Below are 15,938 nucleotides of genomic sequence, written 5' to 3' on the forward strand. Positions count from 1 at the left end.
TGCTTGCGGTTTTTGTTTCTGTGTCTGACAAGACTGGGCTTTTTGAAAAGGTCTCGTGGAACGGGATCTGGCTGGTGGTGGGTAGGACTTCTTCGGGCGGAAGAATGACTTTTTAGAGTACTTTCGGAAGGGCTGTTTTGAAGAGTAGTCAGAAGGTATCAGAGAGAGCTGTCCGAGAGTCTCATGATGGTCTTTAAGTTCCGCCACCGTCCGTTTAATCTGTTCTCCAAACAGATTATCTCCTACACAGGGTAGGGCAGATAACCTGTCTTGTACTTCAGGGCAAAGTTCGGAAGACTTGAGCCAGGCCCATCTCCTTGCCGAAATAGCTGCTGCAGATACTCTAGTAGCAGTATCAAAGATATCATAGGATGATCTGATCTCATGCTTGCCTGCCTCAAATCCTTTGTTTACTAGGGTTTGGAGTTAATCTTGAAATTGCTGAGGCAGGGAGTATGTTAAAACTTGTATCTGCTTAAAAATGACCCTATTATATTGGTTCATATAGAGCTGATAAGCGGCAATTTGGGAGATGTGCATTGATCCTTGGAAGACACGGCGACCAATGGCATCTAGAAACTTCTGTTCCTTGCCAGGAGGAAAAGAAGTGTGAGGTTTTGATCTTTTTGGTCTTTTCTGTGCGGATTCTACCACTACAGATTGGTAATCCAATTGAGGTTTTTGAAAACCTGGAGCTGACTGCACCAAATTGGTAATGTCAACTTTTCTGTGGACTGGAGCAATGGAGCCAGGATGTTCCCAGTTCTTCTTGAGGAGATCCAGAAGAACCTGGTGGATAGGGATGGAGGTTATTTCCTTGGGAGCATCCAGGAATTGAAGCAACTCCATCATCTGACGTCTATCATTCTGTTCAGTCTGTAATTGGAAGGGAACCAATTCAGACATTTCCTTCACAAAATTTATAAAGGAAAGGTCCTCTGGAGGAGAACGCTTTCTACTTTCAGTGAGTGAAGATGGTGAAGGCAAATCATCAGTGTCTGGGGAGGAATCATCAGTCCAGGTATCATAGGGATCAGCACCTGTCCCTCTAGGAGCTAGAGGGGGGATGGGGTGGTGGGATACCCAAGGGTCCTGGTCTAGGCTCCGAAGGAATCGAAGGAATAATTGGAGGCACTGATGAAGGCATCGAAGGCACCGGCACAGGCATCGATGGATGGCTCTGTGGTGCCGACGGGCGTATCGGCACCGATGGTTAGATTGGTGGCAAGGGATATATCGGCATAGATGACTGAGGCAGAACTCCCGATGGAGGGATGCAGAACGGTGTTTCTCCTCCCGATGACAAAGTAAGCAGGGAGGGCACCGGAGCCATCGGTGACCTGGGGTCCATCGGTGGAAAAGCGGCAATGAGCGCTTCCATCCTGGAAAAGCAGCGGTGCCAACACTGCCGGAATCGGGTCGGTGGTCGGTTCCACAATCAGTACTGGTGTCAGGGTCGGGGTTTGAGCACGGAAGTGAAGTTCCATCTTCTCCATTCTGGCCTTGCAACCTTTTGGTGTCATTAGGGCACATTTGGTGCAGGTCAGACATCGTGCTCTCGTCCAAGAAACATTACACAGACTTTATGGGGGTCTGTGATGGACATGGTGCAATTACAGTCTGGGCACAGACAGAACCCCGACGCCATGGCAAAAATTGAGCCACGGTACGGTTGCCGGCCAGTAGGCTGCGAGGGCCAAACTCGACGGTACTTGACGAAAAACGGGTAAAAAACGTACCGGAGTACCGCAGCTCGAAAAGTTAAAGGAGGGACCCCTGTGGGGCAAATTAACTTTTAGTAATTCCGTGAGGAAAATTCCTGTCAGGAATCTCTGCAGAGCTCCTTAACTGTGAGGCTACTGCTGCGCGGAAAAAAGAAGACTGAAGGGGGACCTCTGCTGGCTGCAGGGTTAGTGCCATATGGGCATGCCCAGTAGGGGCCAGTCAAAGTTCTGGAAACTTTGACAAAGTGTTCCGTGATTGGGCTCCATCCTGTGATGTCACCCATATGTGAGGACTACCATCCTGCTTGTCCTGTGAGAACGTCTTTACAGAGAGGATTAATGGATGCATGGAACAGCCCACCCAAGGAGGGGGTAGATACAAGAAAAGTATCTGGATTCAAGAAAACATGGGTTAATACAAAGGATCTCCGAAAGAGTGGTAGGGATTGTAAAGATAATTAGGTGGATGGCCAGCCTAGATAGGCCATATGGTCTTTTTCTGTTGTCACATTTCCATGTTTCACCAAGGGGCTGGTAGGGCTGCACTGGTCTTTGATTATCTGCAATTGCAGTGGGGATACTGGATAGCATGGGGTGTGTCTAAATATGCATAAGGTGTGTAAATGGATGAGGCGTGCAACAGGTGTGAATGGGCAATGTGTAAGTGAAGAAGATTTTGTTTGGATTAACTAAAATCATAAAATGTACAGGACGACGACAACCACTCCTGGACTCCCCCGCTTACCTATTCCAGGATACTCAGCTACGATGTTGACTCGATACTCCTTGCAGAACACCTGATATGCTGACATGTTTTTCTTCTTGGGCTGCTCAGATAATTAAAAGAGAAGAAAGATAAGAATATCTGAGTAGTTGCTCTGCTCCAGAAACAGCTGTGCTTACTGCACAGTGAGGATGAAATTCACAGTTCAGTGCATATGTGCGCCAGCGAGAACACAGACATGCAGCTGCCAGGTCAGAAAAGACCTTGGGAGCCAGGTTATTTACTAGGACTTATCTAGTCAGGACATATCTTTACTGAGGAGAGTGTTGATCCCAGCAATAAATTTATGCATTCTCTTGTGAACTCTTTCTTGCTAATATCATCAACATGTATACATCCCACTGTATACAATACAGAATGCCTTTGGTGATAATCACTTTGTTAGGAGAAAACTGGAATCACAAAATGAGGCTGTTGTATGATCCACACAGCTTACCTGGCAAAAATTACAGATAGATTTATGTGCTCAGTTTCCGCAAAGTAAAAACGGAACACAAGCTCAGAAGAGATTTTGGGGAAGCTCAGAGATGGGCTCCATTATTGTCAGAAGATGAAATAACATACTGAGATTCACACTTCATTCCCACTGTATACACAAACATACAGATAAGGTCATTTAAGAAAGTAAATATACCACCAGCATAGGAATATAAGAAATGCCCTGCTGGGTCAGACCACGGTCAATTGAGCCCAGGATCTTGTCTCTGACAATGGCCAATTCAAATCGCAGAACAAATTATACCAACTGGCTGAACTCAGAGTATACAATGAAAGTGTCAGACGTAAAGAAGCTCAAATGTCTATATCACCTGCACAGCCCCTCTCCACAGTGCAGGAAAAAAAAGCACAATGACAAGGAACCTCGTTTATGTCAGAGCAAAAATATCTCTGCTATCGCTGCACCATCCCCATGCTCGCAAGCAGTTTACATTATGCCCACCAGATTAAGCTCCTCCCATCTGTGTGCAAAACGCTTATTTAATCCTCTCACAAGGGGCCAGTCCCCCACCTATTTACCTTCTCTAATTTTTCTGCCTTCTCTTTCTCCTTTTCCTCTTTCTTCTTCTTCTTCTCACTAGGTGCATCAGAGTGGAACACGGGCGGTGGTGGCAGAGGAGGGGGAAGGGTGTAGGGTATGCTGATGGCTGGCTGCTGTACACTGGCTCCAGATAATGGTGCCACCATCCCCACCTCTCCCGAGGACAGGCTCAGCCCTTTCTTGGACTTGGAGTGCTTCTCCTCCCGGTGTTTCTTCTCTCTGTGCTTATCCTCTCTGTGCTTCTCTTTATCTTTCTTCTTCTTGCTCTTTTTGGACTTCTTCTTTTTCTTGACCTCTCGGTATGAGTCATCAATCACTAGCTCCCCAGCTTCCAACTCCCCACCAGAGGACGAGCCTGTGTCTAGAGACTCCAGTCCTGTCAGTTCAAAGTCTGTTGCCTCTGCATAAATTGAGGCTTCAGGGCCAAAACCGTCGGCAAGATGTGGCTCCGTCTTGGGCTTTTTTCGAATAGGTTTTGGGAAGCCAGGGAGCTCATGCGCTAGAAGAAAGGTAGTCTGGTCCTCCCGCAGGGCCTTCTTAGAGCTCTTCTTCTGGGAAGGGGGCCCTGGGTATGGGAAGGCCTCTTCCTCTGTTATGCCTTTCTCCTTTGGTGAAAGGATGAGTTTCATCTTCAGTCCATCCGGCTCCCGCAGGGTCAGAGTCTCAGTATTCACAAAGAGTGATTTGCTCTTCTTGGACTTGTGGAGGCCATCTTCTGAGGAGCGTGAGACCTCACTGTGCATCTTCCTATGCTCCTTCCGATGCTCCTTTTTGCCCTCAGAGTGGGCAGAGAAACTAGAGGATCCAAAAGAGGACTTCTCTATCTTCTTAGGGGGCTTGGAGCTTAGTGCTGTGGGCGAGGTGATGGCTTTGAGAAGGTCCATGGCAGTATCTGCTGATGGGCTAATCAAAACTTTTTTCTTCTTCTTAACAGGCAATTCCAGAGGAGAAACATCTGAAAGTAAAGCATCATAAAAAGGATGTGAGAGGAGTAACTTTGGGCCCCAGCACACTGTGTCTGTCAGCATAACAACATAGTAAATGACAATAGAAAGAGACTATCTGGCCAATTATTTTGTCCATACTACAGATACATCATGTAGCTAGCTGAGTGTCTGTCAAGCTGCGCAGGAGACCTAGTTGGCCAGCTGTCTGGACAATTATAGAGCTTTGGGGTTAAGCATGCAAAAAAATGAGTATTGGCATGAACTAACTGGGGATCTTATCTGCTCTTCTACTCAAGATGGGGGGAGTACAGGGGACCACGATAAGAAGACTGTCTTGGATAAGGAGAAATCTTGTAGGGGAGGTCAAACCCTGTGGCTGCAGGAGACCAAACAGCAATCTCCAGTAATATTTCTTCTAGGAGTGTGCACTATTGTAGTGAATATAACTTTGCAAACGTGCAAATGAGGGGGATCTACACCCCGCTCCATTATGTGTTATTTCTACCATGATGCAGCCAACTACTGCTGCCATGAACTTGAGCTCATCATTATCTCTCCTACTCTGTTCTCTCTCAGATTGCTTATCTCCATATTTTTCTTCTCAGCTTCTCTCATCCCTTGTCACTTCTTTTCTTCTCATGTATCTGTAGCTTTTCCTACATCTTTCAGCTCCCTCTCCCCTAAGCTTCCACTCCATCTTTCTCCTGTCTAACCTTCCATCACTTTTCATTGTCTCCCTGGTCCCATCCCCTCCAACTCATCTTTCCATCTCATCTCTCATTCTTATAATGGAGACATATATGTCTCCTTTTCTGTCCTTCCATCTCTTACCATTTGCTTCGACAAACCTTCCATTTTTCTTTCCCACTTCCCTACTGCCCCCACTTCTTTCCTCCCCGCTAACTTCCTCCATTCTTCTCCTAGTACCTGCATCTCTGAGCTAACCTGAGCCGCAGGAGTCTATCTGGCCACTACTCGCAAATCTTTACTGTGCACTACAAGCATTTTCAAAACTGTGAATTTTGAAAAACTTGTGCTACTACCACAGATGGTGTAGAGCATTCAGCAATGGAAGGACGGTCTGGAGCAAGCATGCAAAGGGAGAAGAAAAATCAGGTCAACTTTCATTTACAGTCTCTGTAAGGGATTACAAGCTATTAGCAGACCTGGCGACAGTGCAGTGGTTTGCATGCACCTTACAAGCAACTCGTCCCTAGTTTAACACTGGCCTCCTATTTCTCACAAGTGCAGAAGCAGTAGCATTTGTAGCTCCTATAGCAGGGAGAGTCAGACTATTCTCACGCAATATGTAAGGGTGACCAAAGAGCAATAGCAAAAATGCCTCCGGAAGAGCTACACCAGTGTTTCTTAACCACTGGTCCATGGACCCCAGCAGCATGTCTGCCAGTCCATAATGTGACAGTGGTTGCAGAATGATAAGAAAGCAAGACCTGCCTTGCAGCTGCACACACTACCCTGTACCACAACCACCACTTAACTCTTTTTCTTACCATGTAGACCTTCTTCCACCCCCACCACCACTAGGGATCAGTCCTAAGCACCCATCTCTGTGAGGGGAGCAGCAGCAGAGCTATACAAGGGTCCCCAACCCCCTGCTCGTCCACCTCAGAACCAGGCGGGATGGTCCCACCAGGACCTGCCAACCTGCTGGAAGGAAATCTTCAAACAATCATCTCTTATTCTCTTTTTTTCTTAAGCTAAAACTTAATTTCCAGACTGCGGGTTTTGCACCTCTACCATCTGCTGGAGACAGAAATACTGAGGGACTGCAGGTGGCACACTAGGTAATGTGGCAGTATCATCAAAACTCTGTCTCCATCTGCTGGAAGGGAGGCAAAACACAGGAGTCTGGACTAATCTGGGTATGAACAGGATTTTTTTTTTCTTTTCTAAGGACAAGACTATTGGCTGTCTGGGAGAGGAAAAGAAGAAAGAGTAAAGGAAAATTGGTTCTTACCTGCTAATTTTCATTCCTATGATACCACAGATCAGTCCAGACAAGTGGGTTTATTCATCCCTACCAGCAGATGGAGACAGAGGACAAATCTTTGGGCACTGCTACATATCCGAGTGCACCACCTGCAGTCCCTCAGTATTGACCTGTACCCAAGCCAAGATAAATTAACAAAGCAAACTAAATCCCCTGGGATGGATACCCCTAAACTGAATAGCCACCAACCAAAGTGGACAGAAAATGTCAGTAAATTATGCAACACTAGACAAAAAATCAAACATTTATGCATGAACTCATAGGCTCAGCAGCAAAAAACAAGCAGTATTTCCGCAAAATCATCAAAGGCGGGCCTCTGGACTGATCTGTGGTATTACAGGAACGAAAATTAGCAGGTAAGAAACAATTTTCCTTTCCTGAACATACCTAGATCAGTCTAGACAAGTGGGATGTACCAAAGCCTCCCTATACCAGGTGGGGACCCAAAAGACCTGCTCTCAGCACACACTCAAACACTGCTGCCTCCGGCATGCACATCCAATCGGTAACGCTTAGTGAAAGTATGAAGTGAGGACCACACAGTGGCCTTACATATCTCCTGAAGAGACACCAGCTGACACTAGGCCCATGAAGCCTCCTGAGCACGAGTGGAATGAGCTTTAAGACCCAATGGAACCGTGCGGCCTTGAGATTCATAGGCCATGGTAATAGTTTCCTTCATCCAGCGAGCTAAAGAAGCTTTAGACACGTTCTCTCCCTTCTTAGTTCCACCGAACAGAACAAAGAGATGATCAGATCGTCTGAAAGAATTGGTGACCTTCAAATAGCACAATAGGGCGCACCAAACATCCAAGAGATGGAGATCCCTCCAATAGAAGGATCATGAGACCAGTCCGGAAACCCCGGTAACTTCACTGTCTGATTCACATGAAAGGCAGAGACCACCTTAGGAAGGAACGAAGGCACCATACAAAAGGACGCCTTGTTGGTAGAGATCCACAGGAAAGGATTGCGGCAAGAAAGGGTTTGTAATTCTGAGAATCACCTGGCTGAGCAAATGGCAACCAAAAAGACGGTCTTCAAGGTAAGGACCTTCAGAGATGCGCGACCCAAAGGCTAAAAGGGAGCCTCACAGAGAACTCGCAACACCAAATTGAGATTCCACTCCGGACACACATTTCGCAGAGGGGGATGCAGATGCTTAACACCTTTCAGGAAACGCACTACGTCAGGATGAGAGGCCAAAGGCTTGCTCTGTACCTTCCCCCTGAGACAACCCAGGACCAAGACCTGAACTCTGTGAGCTATAAGCTAACCCCTTGGACAAACCCTGCTGTAAGAAGGAGAAAATGTGTGGGACTGAAACCAGCAGCATGTCTAAACTCTGCTGGTCACACCAGGTCTCAAAAACTTTCCACACCAGAGAATAAGCAATGGAAGTAGCAAGGCGTCTAGCCTGAAGAAGGGTAGCAATAACTGACTCCGAATACCCCTTCAGACACAACTGCCACCTCTCAAAAGCCAAGCTGCAAGACAAGCGATCTGCCCAATCGGAAAATATGGGACCTTGATGCAGCAACCCCTGCAAGTGAGACAGCCGCAGAGGCTCATCCACAACCTGATGTACAAGATCGGCGAACCAGGGACATCATGGCCACTCCAGCGCCACCAGAACCACCGAATATGGGTGAGCCTCTATCCGTCTGAGCACTCACGCTATAAGGGGCCACGGAGGAAAAACTTAGAGAAGGACCCCGGTCTGCCACGGGCATACAAGCACATTGAGGCCCACCTCAATCTCCCACCTGTGACTGAAAAACCTTTTAGTCTTAGAGTTCCCCAGCGGGCATAAATGTGATTCCAACCTGCCAGGGACAGTTGCCAATCTCCCAGATCCAACTGTTGCCGGCTGAGATAGTCCGCTTGTACGTTGGCCTCTCACATCGCAGGAGTGGACTTTGTGCCCTTGAGATGAAGTTCCGCCCAGATAAACAAAAGCGAGCCACAGCAGGACTCTTGGTTTCTCCCTGGCAGTTGATATATGCCATCGTCATCGCATTGTCCGAAAACACTCTTACCATCAGACTGCGGACCAAGGGAAGAAATACCTGAAGGGCTCTGCATACTGCCCTAGTCTCCAACAGATTGATAGACCAAGACTGTTCCGACACTGACCACAGGCCCAGGGCCGACCTGCCCAGGCACACCGCCCCCCCAGCACCTGAGGCTGGCATCCGTGGTGACCACCACCCATTCTGGGACTTCGAGGGACATTCCTTTCTCCAAATTTCTCTCTGACATCCACCACACTAGACTGGACCTGGCCTCCTTCAGCAGAAGCAGGGGGAGAAAGTACTGTTCCCACAGAGGGTTCCAGTGAGACAACAAAGCCTTCTGCAGTGGACGCATATGAGTAAACACCCATGGCACCAGCTCCAACGTCAAGGCCAGTGAGTCCAGAACCTGTAATTAATCCCAGACCTTCGGTACAAAGAGGTAACACAATTGAGATATCTGATCCTGAAGCTTAGTCACCCTGTCGGATATGAGGAACACTCTGCCCAGCTGAGTATCGAATCAGGTCCCCAAGAATTCTAGGGACTGCGACGACACCAGGTGATTATTGATGACCCAGCCCAGTGACTCCAATAGAGAATGCGAGCACTCCTCCTGCATCTTCGCCTGGATGAGCCAGACATCCAGGTAGGAGAGTACCAACACTCCCGTCCCTTCTGAGGGCCATGGCCACCACCACCATCACATTGGTGAAGGTTCAAGGAGCAGTGGCCAGTCTGAAGGGAAGGGCCAGAAACTAAAAATGATGACCCAGCACCTTGAATAGGAGAAACTTCTGGTGGTCCTGTCGAATGGGGATGTGTAGATAGGCCTCACTGAGATCTAGAGACGTCAAAAACTCTCCTTTTCGGACTGCCGCAATCACAGTATGTGATGTCTCCATCCAGAAGCGTGGTACCTTCTAACTCCGATTCACCTTTTGAAGGTCCAAGATGGGGCGAAAGGTGCCCTCCTTCTTTGGAACTACGAAGTACATGGAGTACCTCCCCTGCCCCTGTTCAGGCACCAGAACTACAGCCTTTAAGCTTAACAACCTTTGCAGAGTCTCCTCTATTGCCACCCACTTGCTTTGGGAAAGACAGCGCGACTCCAGAAAGACCTGCCTGAGAGGGTGAGAAAACTCTAAGGCACAACCGTCCCTGACAACCTCTAACACCCACTGGTCAGAAGTGATCTTGGTCCACTACTCATAAAAGCGAGACAGTCTGCCTCCAATCGCTGCAGCCGAAGAGTGGACCGGCCCAACCTCATTGGGAAGATTTGATCTGCCTGCTCCCTGAGCGGTCCTGCCTCTTGAAGACTTTTCCAAACCTCGAAAGGACTGCTGTCTTCTCAAGGACTGTCTTGGCACTGAGGTCCCGGAACCTCTCCCGGAGTGAAACCTCCTTGGCTCATGAAACCGGGGTCGAGAGGAGAAAGGCTTCTTCGTCATCTTCTTATCCTCCAGCAACCTGCTGCCTTTGGTTTCTCCCAGGGACTTCATAAGCTGGTCGAGATCCTCCTCGAACAAAAGCTTGCCTTTAAAAGGAAGGTTACGTAGCTGCGATTTGGACGACAGATCCGCCGACCAATTACGCAGCCACAACAGCCATCTTGCCGCCACCATCGAAACCATCATTTGCGCTGTGGTACACACGCGGTTATACACGGTTATACACGCCACGTCCGCCTCCAGGCAGGCTGCTTAGACCGGGGACAGAGTTCCCGTGGAAGACTGCTCTTTTGGCTTCTGGATCCAACACAAGAAGGCACGCTGCATCATGCTGGCACAGACCACAGCACGGAGCCCAACAGTAGACACCTCAAACACCCGCTTGAGCCGGACTTCCAGTTTGCAATCCTGAACATCCTTCAGGGCAGCCTCCCCGGCTACCGGAATTGTGGTCTTTTTAGTGACAGCCGACACGGCAGCATCCACCTTCGGTATTTTGAGGTGATCCAAATGCTCCTGCAGTAAAGGATAAAGCTTTTCCATCGCTTTCCCCACCTTCAAGCCAGAGTTCAGGGAATCCCATTCCCAGCTGATCAGCTTCTGATCTTCTTTGGAATGGAAAAGCCGCTGGGCGATCCCTGCAGGCAGTCCAAAACCTTATTAACACCCTCGCTATCCGACTCCTCCAGAGACAGTTTAACCCCCAATTCCTCCAACCCCTGGAGAATAAGGGGCCGCAACTCCTCCCTCTTGAAAAGCGGACAACCCGCGGATCATCACCCTCCACCCTCAAACGAACCCTGATCCTCCTTAGGCCCATCCAGATCCTGGGGGTGCGTCTCATCAGGGTCTGCATCTAGACCTTGATGAGACGCCATCCACCACCGGAGAAGAACCACCCTCACCCTGAGGATCATCAGAATCCTCCAATTCCCCGGGGACTGAGTCCAGGCGCACAGCACAGGATCCCCGAGGCTGATCATGCAAACCCCTGAGGCCCGAATGGGACTCCCGAGGCCTCTTGGCAGAGTGTGACGGACTGTCCTTGAACCTTCGCTTTCCTGCATCCCGAGCGAGAAAGGCCTCATGAAGCAAAAAAGGACAAACTCTGGCGAGAACCCCCGAGGGTCCCTCTGAACTGCTGGGACTCAACCCAGCTGCCCCCTCCTCACACTGAACTGTGGGAGAAAGGGGGGGAGGTCCCCGGAACACCGGGATGACTGAGCCCCCCTTACATAGATCCCCTTCAACTGGAGGACCACTCCCCTGCGCCCCCTCCCCCCCGGCTGCCCCAACATCCGCGAAGCCCTCCGTGGCTTAGTCTGCTTTGTGGAAGCCCCCTCCCCCCCACCACACACACGATGCACAAGGAGAGGGAATTCAGGTACTCTGACCAAATGCTGCAGGCCCAGCAAGCCTCCACAAGCGACCTGTCAGTCATCAGGCCCAAAAACCAATCGCCCGCAGAAAGACAGAAGAGTTCGCGGGTGGGGGAGGGAAGGGGCTCACCACACGGCCACTGGCGCAGAGGAAGAGAGAGGGCGCACCACCGTGAAGTTCCAGCCAGCGCGAAAAGACCAGGACTGTCGCCACAGGAAACGCACTCATGGGCCGCTATTCAACATGGGGTGCTTCCAGAGACACTTTCACTCACCTGGGGGTTCTCTTGTGGGTTGGCAGGAGCCAATCCCCACCCCCCCCCCACCCCCGCATAGCCCAATGCCTCCAGGTCTAGCCTCTGAAGGTCCTGCCGCACAGGCTGCTCAGCACTATAAATCTGTGCCTCCACTGCTGCTTTCTCTCAACTACAGCAGCACAGCTAATAAAGATCAAATGGAACAAAAAAAAAACACGGGGGGGGGGGGGGGGGATATTTTTCTGGAGCCAAATGGGCAGAAGGGGACTTCAGGCCTCACTGAGGGAACCAGTCCCCTGGCTGTCTGTGGTCCCGGGGGTCTCAGGCTAAAACCGCCAGGGGTATTCAACCCCCTGTTTGCCCGGCTCAACCCGAGGGATGGCCCTCAACAGGAACCTGGCACCTCAGGGAACATGAAATCTTCCAAACATCAGATCACTCAAGACTGCAGGGTTAGCACCTCTACCATCTGCTGGAGACAGAGAAATACTGGGGGACTACAGGTGGCACGCTCGGATATGTAGCAGTGCCCAAAGTTTTGTCCTCTGCCTCCATCTGCTGGTAGGATGAATAAACCCACTTGTCTAGACTGATCTGGGTATGTTCAGGAAAAACTTTTTTCCTTTTTTTTTTTTTTTTTTTAAATAAAAGCAACTTTTTTACATTTTTTTTTTTAAGAAAACAATTTTCTTAAACTGGCTAGTTACCTGCTTAAAATGGCACAGACCAGTTGCAGGGCTGACCCATGAGATTAAAGACAGAATGAGGGAGGGAATTTATCCACTCTTCCCCTCACACCCCCCCCCCCCCCCCATGAGCACTGCAACCAGTCTACAAAATTTAAGGAAGGTAGCATGATAGTCCCTGGCATACAAATGGTTGAGAAACATTGAGCTACACACTAGTCATTAATGTAAGTGCTGCAATGTATACACGAACAGGAGAAACACAAGAGGCCAAGGTGAGAGATGAATAGGGAAGAAAAGAAAAAAGAATTGCATGAAGAATCAGCAGAATAAAATGGTTTCTTCTGGACTCACATCTTACATACACAAACTAAGCCATTCAATGTTTGCTATGCAAGCTTCTACCTGAGTAGTAGAAGTCCTCTGAGGAATGTTTTTTTTTCTTTTTCTGCACATCTGTCCCAAGGAAGAACAGATCACTGTCCTGAAATAAACAGAGAGCACTCAGGCAGGGGAAAATACCAACAAATCATTAACAGTCACAATCTCAAGCATGAGCCAATTACATGCTGACACACCAGCAATCTCATCTATCACACTTTAATAAATGTGACAACTGCCTGGTAAGTTATTTCAGAAAACATCTTGGGCTACTTATGTAAGCAGAATGATATATGGCTGCTGTGGCCTTCCAGAATTTTCTAGGATCCCCCCTCCCTCCTACCAAAACAGACTGAGCAAAACAAGATCGCATTGGAGGGGGCAGCTCATGCAGCACAGACTCTCCCATTCCAAGCATAGGGATGAAGGAAACCAGAATCCTACTATCCTCAGAACAAGAGCAATGGGTTCAAACCAATTCTAGCATGCTTTCCAACAGTCAGGACCATACAGTATGCTCTGATTAGAGAGCAAAATAGACCAGGCCTACCAATAGAGGGCTCTCTCTGGTCTTACGCTTCCTGCTGGTTCCCAGTGTTTCCCAGTACCAGTTTTAATGCAAGCCTCAAACATATCAGGCATTAGTGCGTGACCTATCCCCAATCATAAAATAGTAAAGGAAGATGAGAATTATATGCTCTGTCTCAAAAAAGTATAAGGCAATACCTTTTTATTGGACTTTGTTTTGACCAGATTAAGTGTTAGCAGCTGAGAGCTAGTCAACAAATATATTAAATTAGTCCAATAAAAAGATATTCTCTTATATTTGTTGAGCTTTATTTCCACGCATCCAAGTGGACTAAACTGTAAATCAGATTACTATGTCCCATCTCAACAAGTTAAATCTTTATTTCCCTAAACTTCCATTCTAAAGCTTTTACAGCAAAAAGAAACCAGTGGGACACTATTGTCAGTTCACAGGAAGGAGTATTCTGTTTCAAAGGCACTTCAGGACAGCTCAAAACAGTTCATACAGTTCTCAAACTTGAGGTGCCAAGCGGATTCAAGGCAGCACAACTAATATATCTTCAAATCACGTTGGGATACATATCAAAGAGTAAAGCTACTGCTCCAACATTTTGTGCAGAAGTTAAGAGTGCACAATGCTTAGAAGCTTCTAGCTATACAAATGGGAAACATTATTCCATGGAAAGTATGAGGCACCATGTTGATATAAAAATGGCAAATCTTACAGAACAGGCATACCACGCAAAATATTAAAGGGCAAACAGCAACACCCTCCATCAGTTCGAAATGTTTTGCAGTCAGTAGCTAAGGTTCCTTTAAGCAGCTTCCCTAAAGGTGACGTTAAATAACCAAAACTTACTCTACCCCATGGAATTTGGAGGGATCTAGTAACCTCTCAGTCTTAACTAAAGAAAACACAACCACTTCCCAGTATAACCAACACAGAGAGGGGGGATCCAGAATGAGACAGGAAAAGAGGTGGCCGCATAAACACGGAGAGAGCCTGACAGCTGCCACGCACTTTATGACTCTTCTTGGAAGTTTTGCGGACCTGAGCAGCAATCTCCTCTTCTTCTCGGAGGAGATCTTTGTAGGAACGTTTCTTCTCCCGTTGGCTCCTGCCAGCTACCAGCCCCAGCTCATCGATGCCTCTGTCATTCTCTAAACATTCTGGGACCACAAGGCAGGCATGTGAAGAGAAATTAAAATGGCTTTAAAGAATCGCCAGCAATGAAGTATACAACAATTGCTATCTCTTAATAGTTTAGATTTAAACAAGTTACCTTCTTTTTTCCTGGAGTCATCATAAGCCATGGCAATCTCCACAGAGGCGCTGAAGGGTGCTGGGCTGTACACATGCACTGTTCATGAGCAGGAAAGCAGGTCGCTCCTTTTACATCCACAGGATCATGTCTAGCAAAAGAAACCCATAAAGGCCAATAAGAGAGCAGCACTGGGGAGTTTGCTGCTGCTGCAGACCTACACCACCTCCTTGGTGTTGAGGCTATCAAGTTTTCTCAGCAAACATGTCTTGGAGAGTATGAGAAATATCAGATCCCCTCAGTCAAAGACATCTCTTACATCCAGGGAACCAGATGTAGATTGTGCTGTCCTTGGATTCTAACTCCCTCATCAAAACATTTATGACCTTACAGTCCATGTTTTCCTATTAATGAAAAAATTTTTTTTTTTAAAGACAACAGGGCTACCGGTCTCAGAATAGTTTGGGAATTACAGAACTTTCAGTCTTACAATCCAGAATGCGCTGAGAGTGGAGGCAGTTGCAGGTGTAGGGAGGAACAGCCAAGCCAAAGAGGGAGATCATTTTCAGATGGGCAGTGAGTTTCCTCCTTCAAAAGTAAGTGTCAAGTTCTACATTGGTATTGAGGTTGTGTTCCACAGATTTCAGTCTGTGTACCTTACATTAAAAAGATTATTTATAAACATTGGCATGTTTTAGGCTTACAGGACATTTTCATTAATCTCCCACCTATTGGGTATTCTGGGGACTTTCAGAGATTTGTCTCTCATGCATTAAAATTGTGTGAGACTTTGAATGAGCGCAACACCACTACACTATTGAAAGGCCTATTTATGTATTTATTTTCTTTAATTTTTTCGGCAAGATCGGACACATCAAAAGCAGACAGATAAACGCAGAACACTCAAAAAGGCATCAGCAATAGTCACACCAAGCATTAATGGACACTCACCAAACATTTATTTTTGACCCAGCAGTTTCTTCCTGCTCCCTTGTGCTTCCAGCTCAGTCAAAACCAGGTCTGGGATCCTGGCACAATGAGGCTTCATTTACAACTACCCAGGAATTTTCCCCCTATTCTATATCCTCTCCCCACTTACATTTAGTCCAGTGGCTGCGATGACATTCCTGGGCTGGGGGCCATACACTAGGGCTCTTGCAATCTTGGGCCCTGAATCCAATCACCAGATGTTACCCTTAAGCAATGACCACAGCTCTCTCCTCCCCCCCCCCCCCCCCCCCCAGGGCTGTGAACGCTGCCTCTCTGGCATTTCCAATTCCAGCCAACCTAAGGAGCAGAAGAACTGACTTGATGTTTGAACCAGGGGCCTTCTGCATGGCAGTGTGAAGCATTTGCCACCTGAGTCACCACATAAAAACTGTAGTTGTTCCATCTACTTTACACTTCTTCAAGAAGATCCACTACATCCATAGAAACTTAAACATCTTCAAGTTTAGTTACAATATCATTA

General features: G+C 47.8%; 1 protein-coding gene across 6 annotated transcripts in view; it reads right to left on the minus strand.

Annotated features, from left to right (window-relative positions):
* Positions 1–15,938, minus strand: part of HMGXB4 (HMG-box containing 4) — a 146,835-nt gene that overhangs the window by 99,613 nt on the left and 31,284 nt on the right. For 5 of the 6 annotated variants that reach the window (XM_029590129.1, XM_029590130.1, XM_029590131.1 and 2 more), the window contains exons 2-6: positions 14,489–14,618; positions 14,227–14,375; positions 12,702–12,780; positions 3,526–4,502; positions 2,470–2,551 (exon numbers count right to left, since the gene is read on the minus strand). In XM_029590129.1, the coding sequence (XP_029445989.1) occupies positions 2,470–2,551; positions 3,526–4,502; positions 12,702–12,780; positions 14,227–14,375; positions 14,489–14,519 (1,318 nt within the window). In that variant the 5' untranslated portion in view covers positions 14,520–14,618. The remainder of the gene's footprint in view (positions 1–2,469; positions 2,552–3,525; positions 4,503–12,701; positions 12,781–14,226; positions 14,376–14,488; positions 14,619–15,938) is intronic. The other variant, XM_029590133.1, reaches the window with a different exon arrangement.

The sequence above is a fragment of the Rhinatrema bivittatum genome, chromosome 2 (assembly GCF_901001135.1).
Source record: "Rhinatrema bivittatum chromosome 2, aRhiBiv1.1, whole genome shotgun sequence".
Classification (NCBI taxonomy): Eukaryota; Metazoa; Chordata; class Amphibia; order Gymnophiona; family Rhinatrematidae; genus Rhinatrema; species Rhinatrema bivittatum.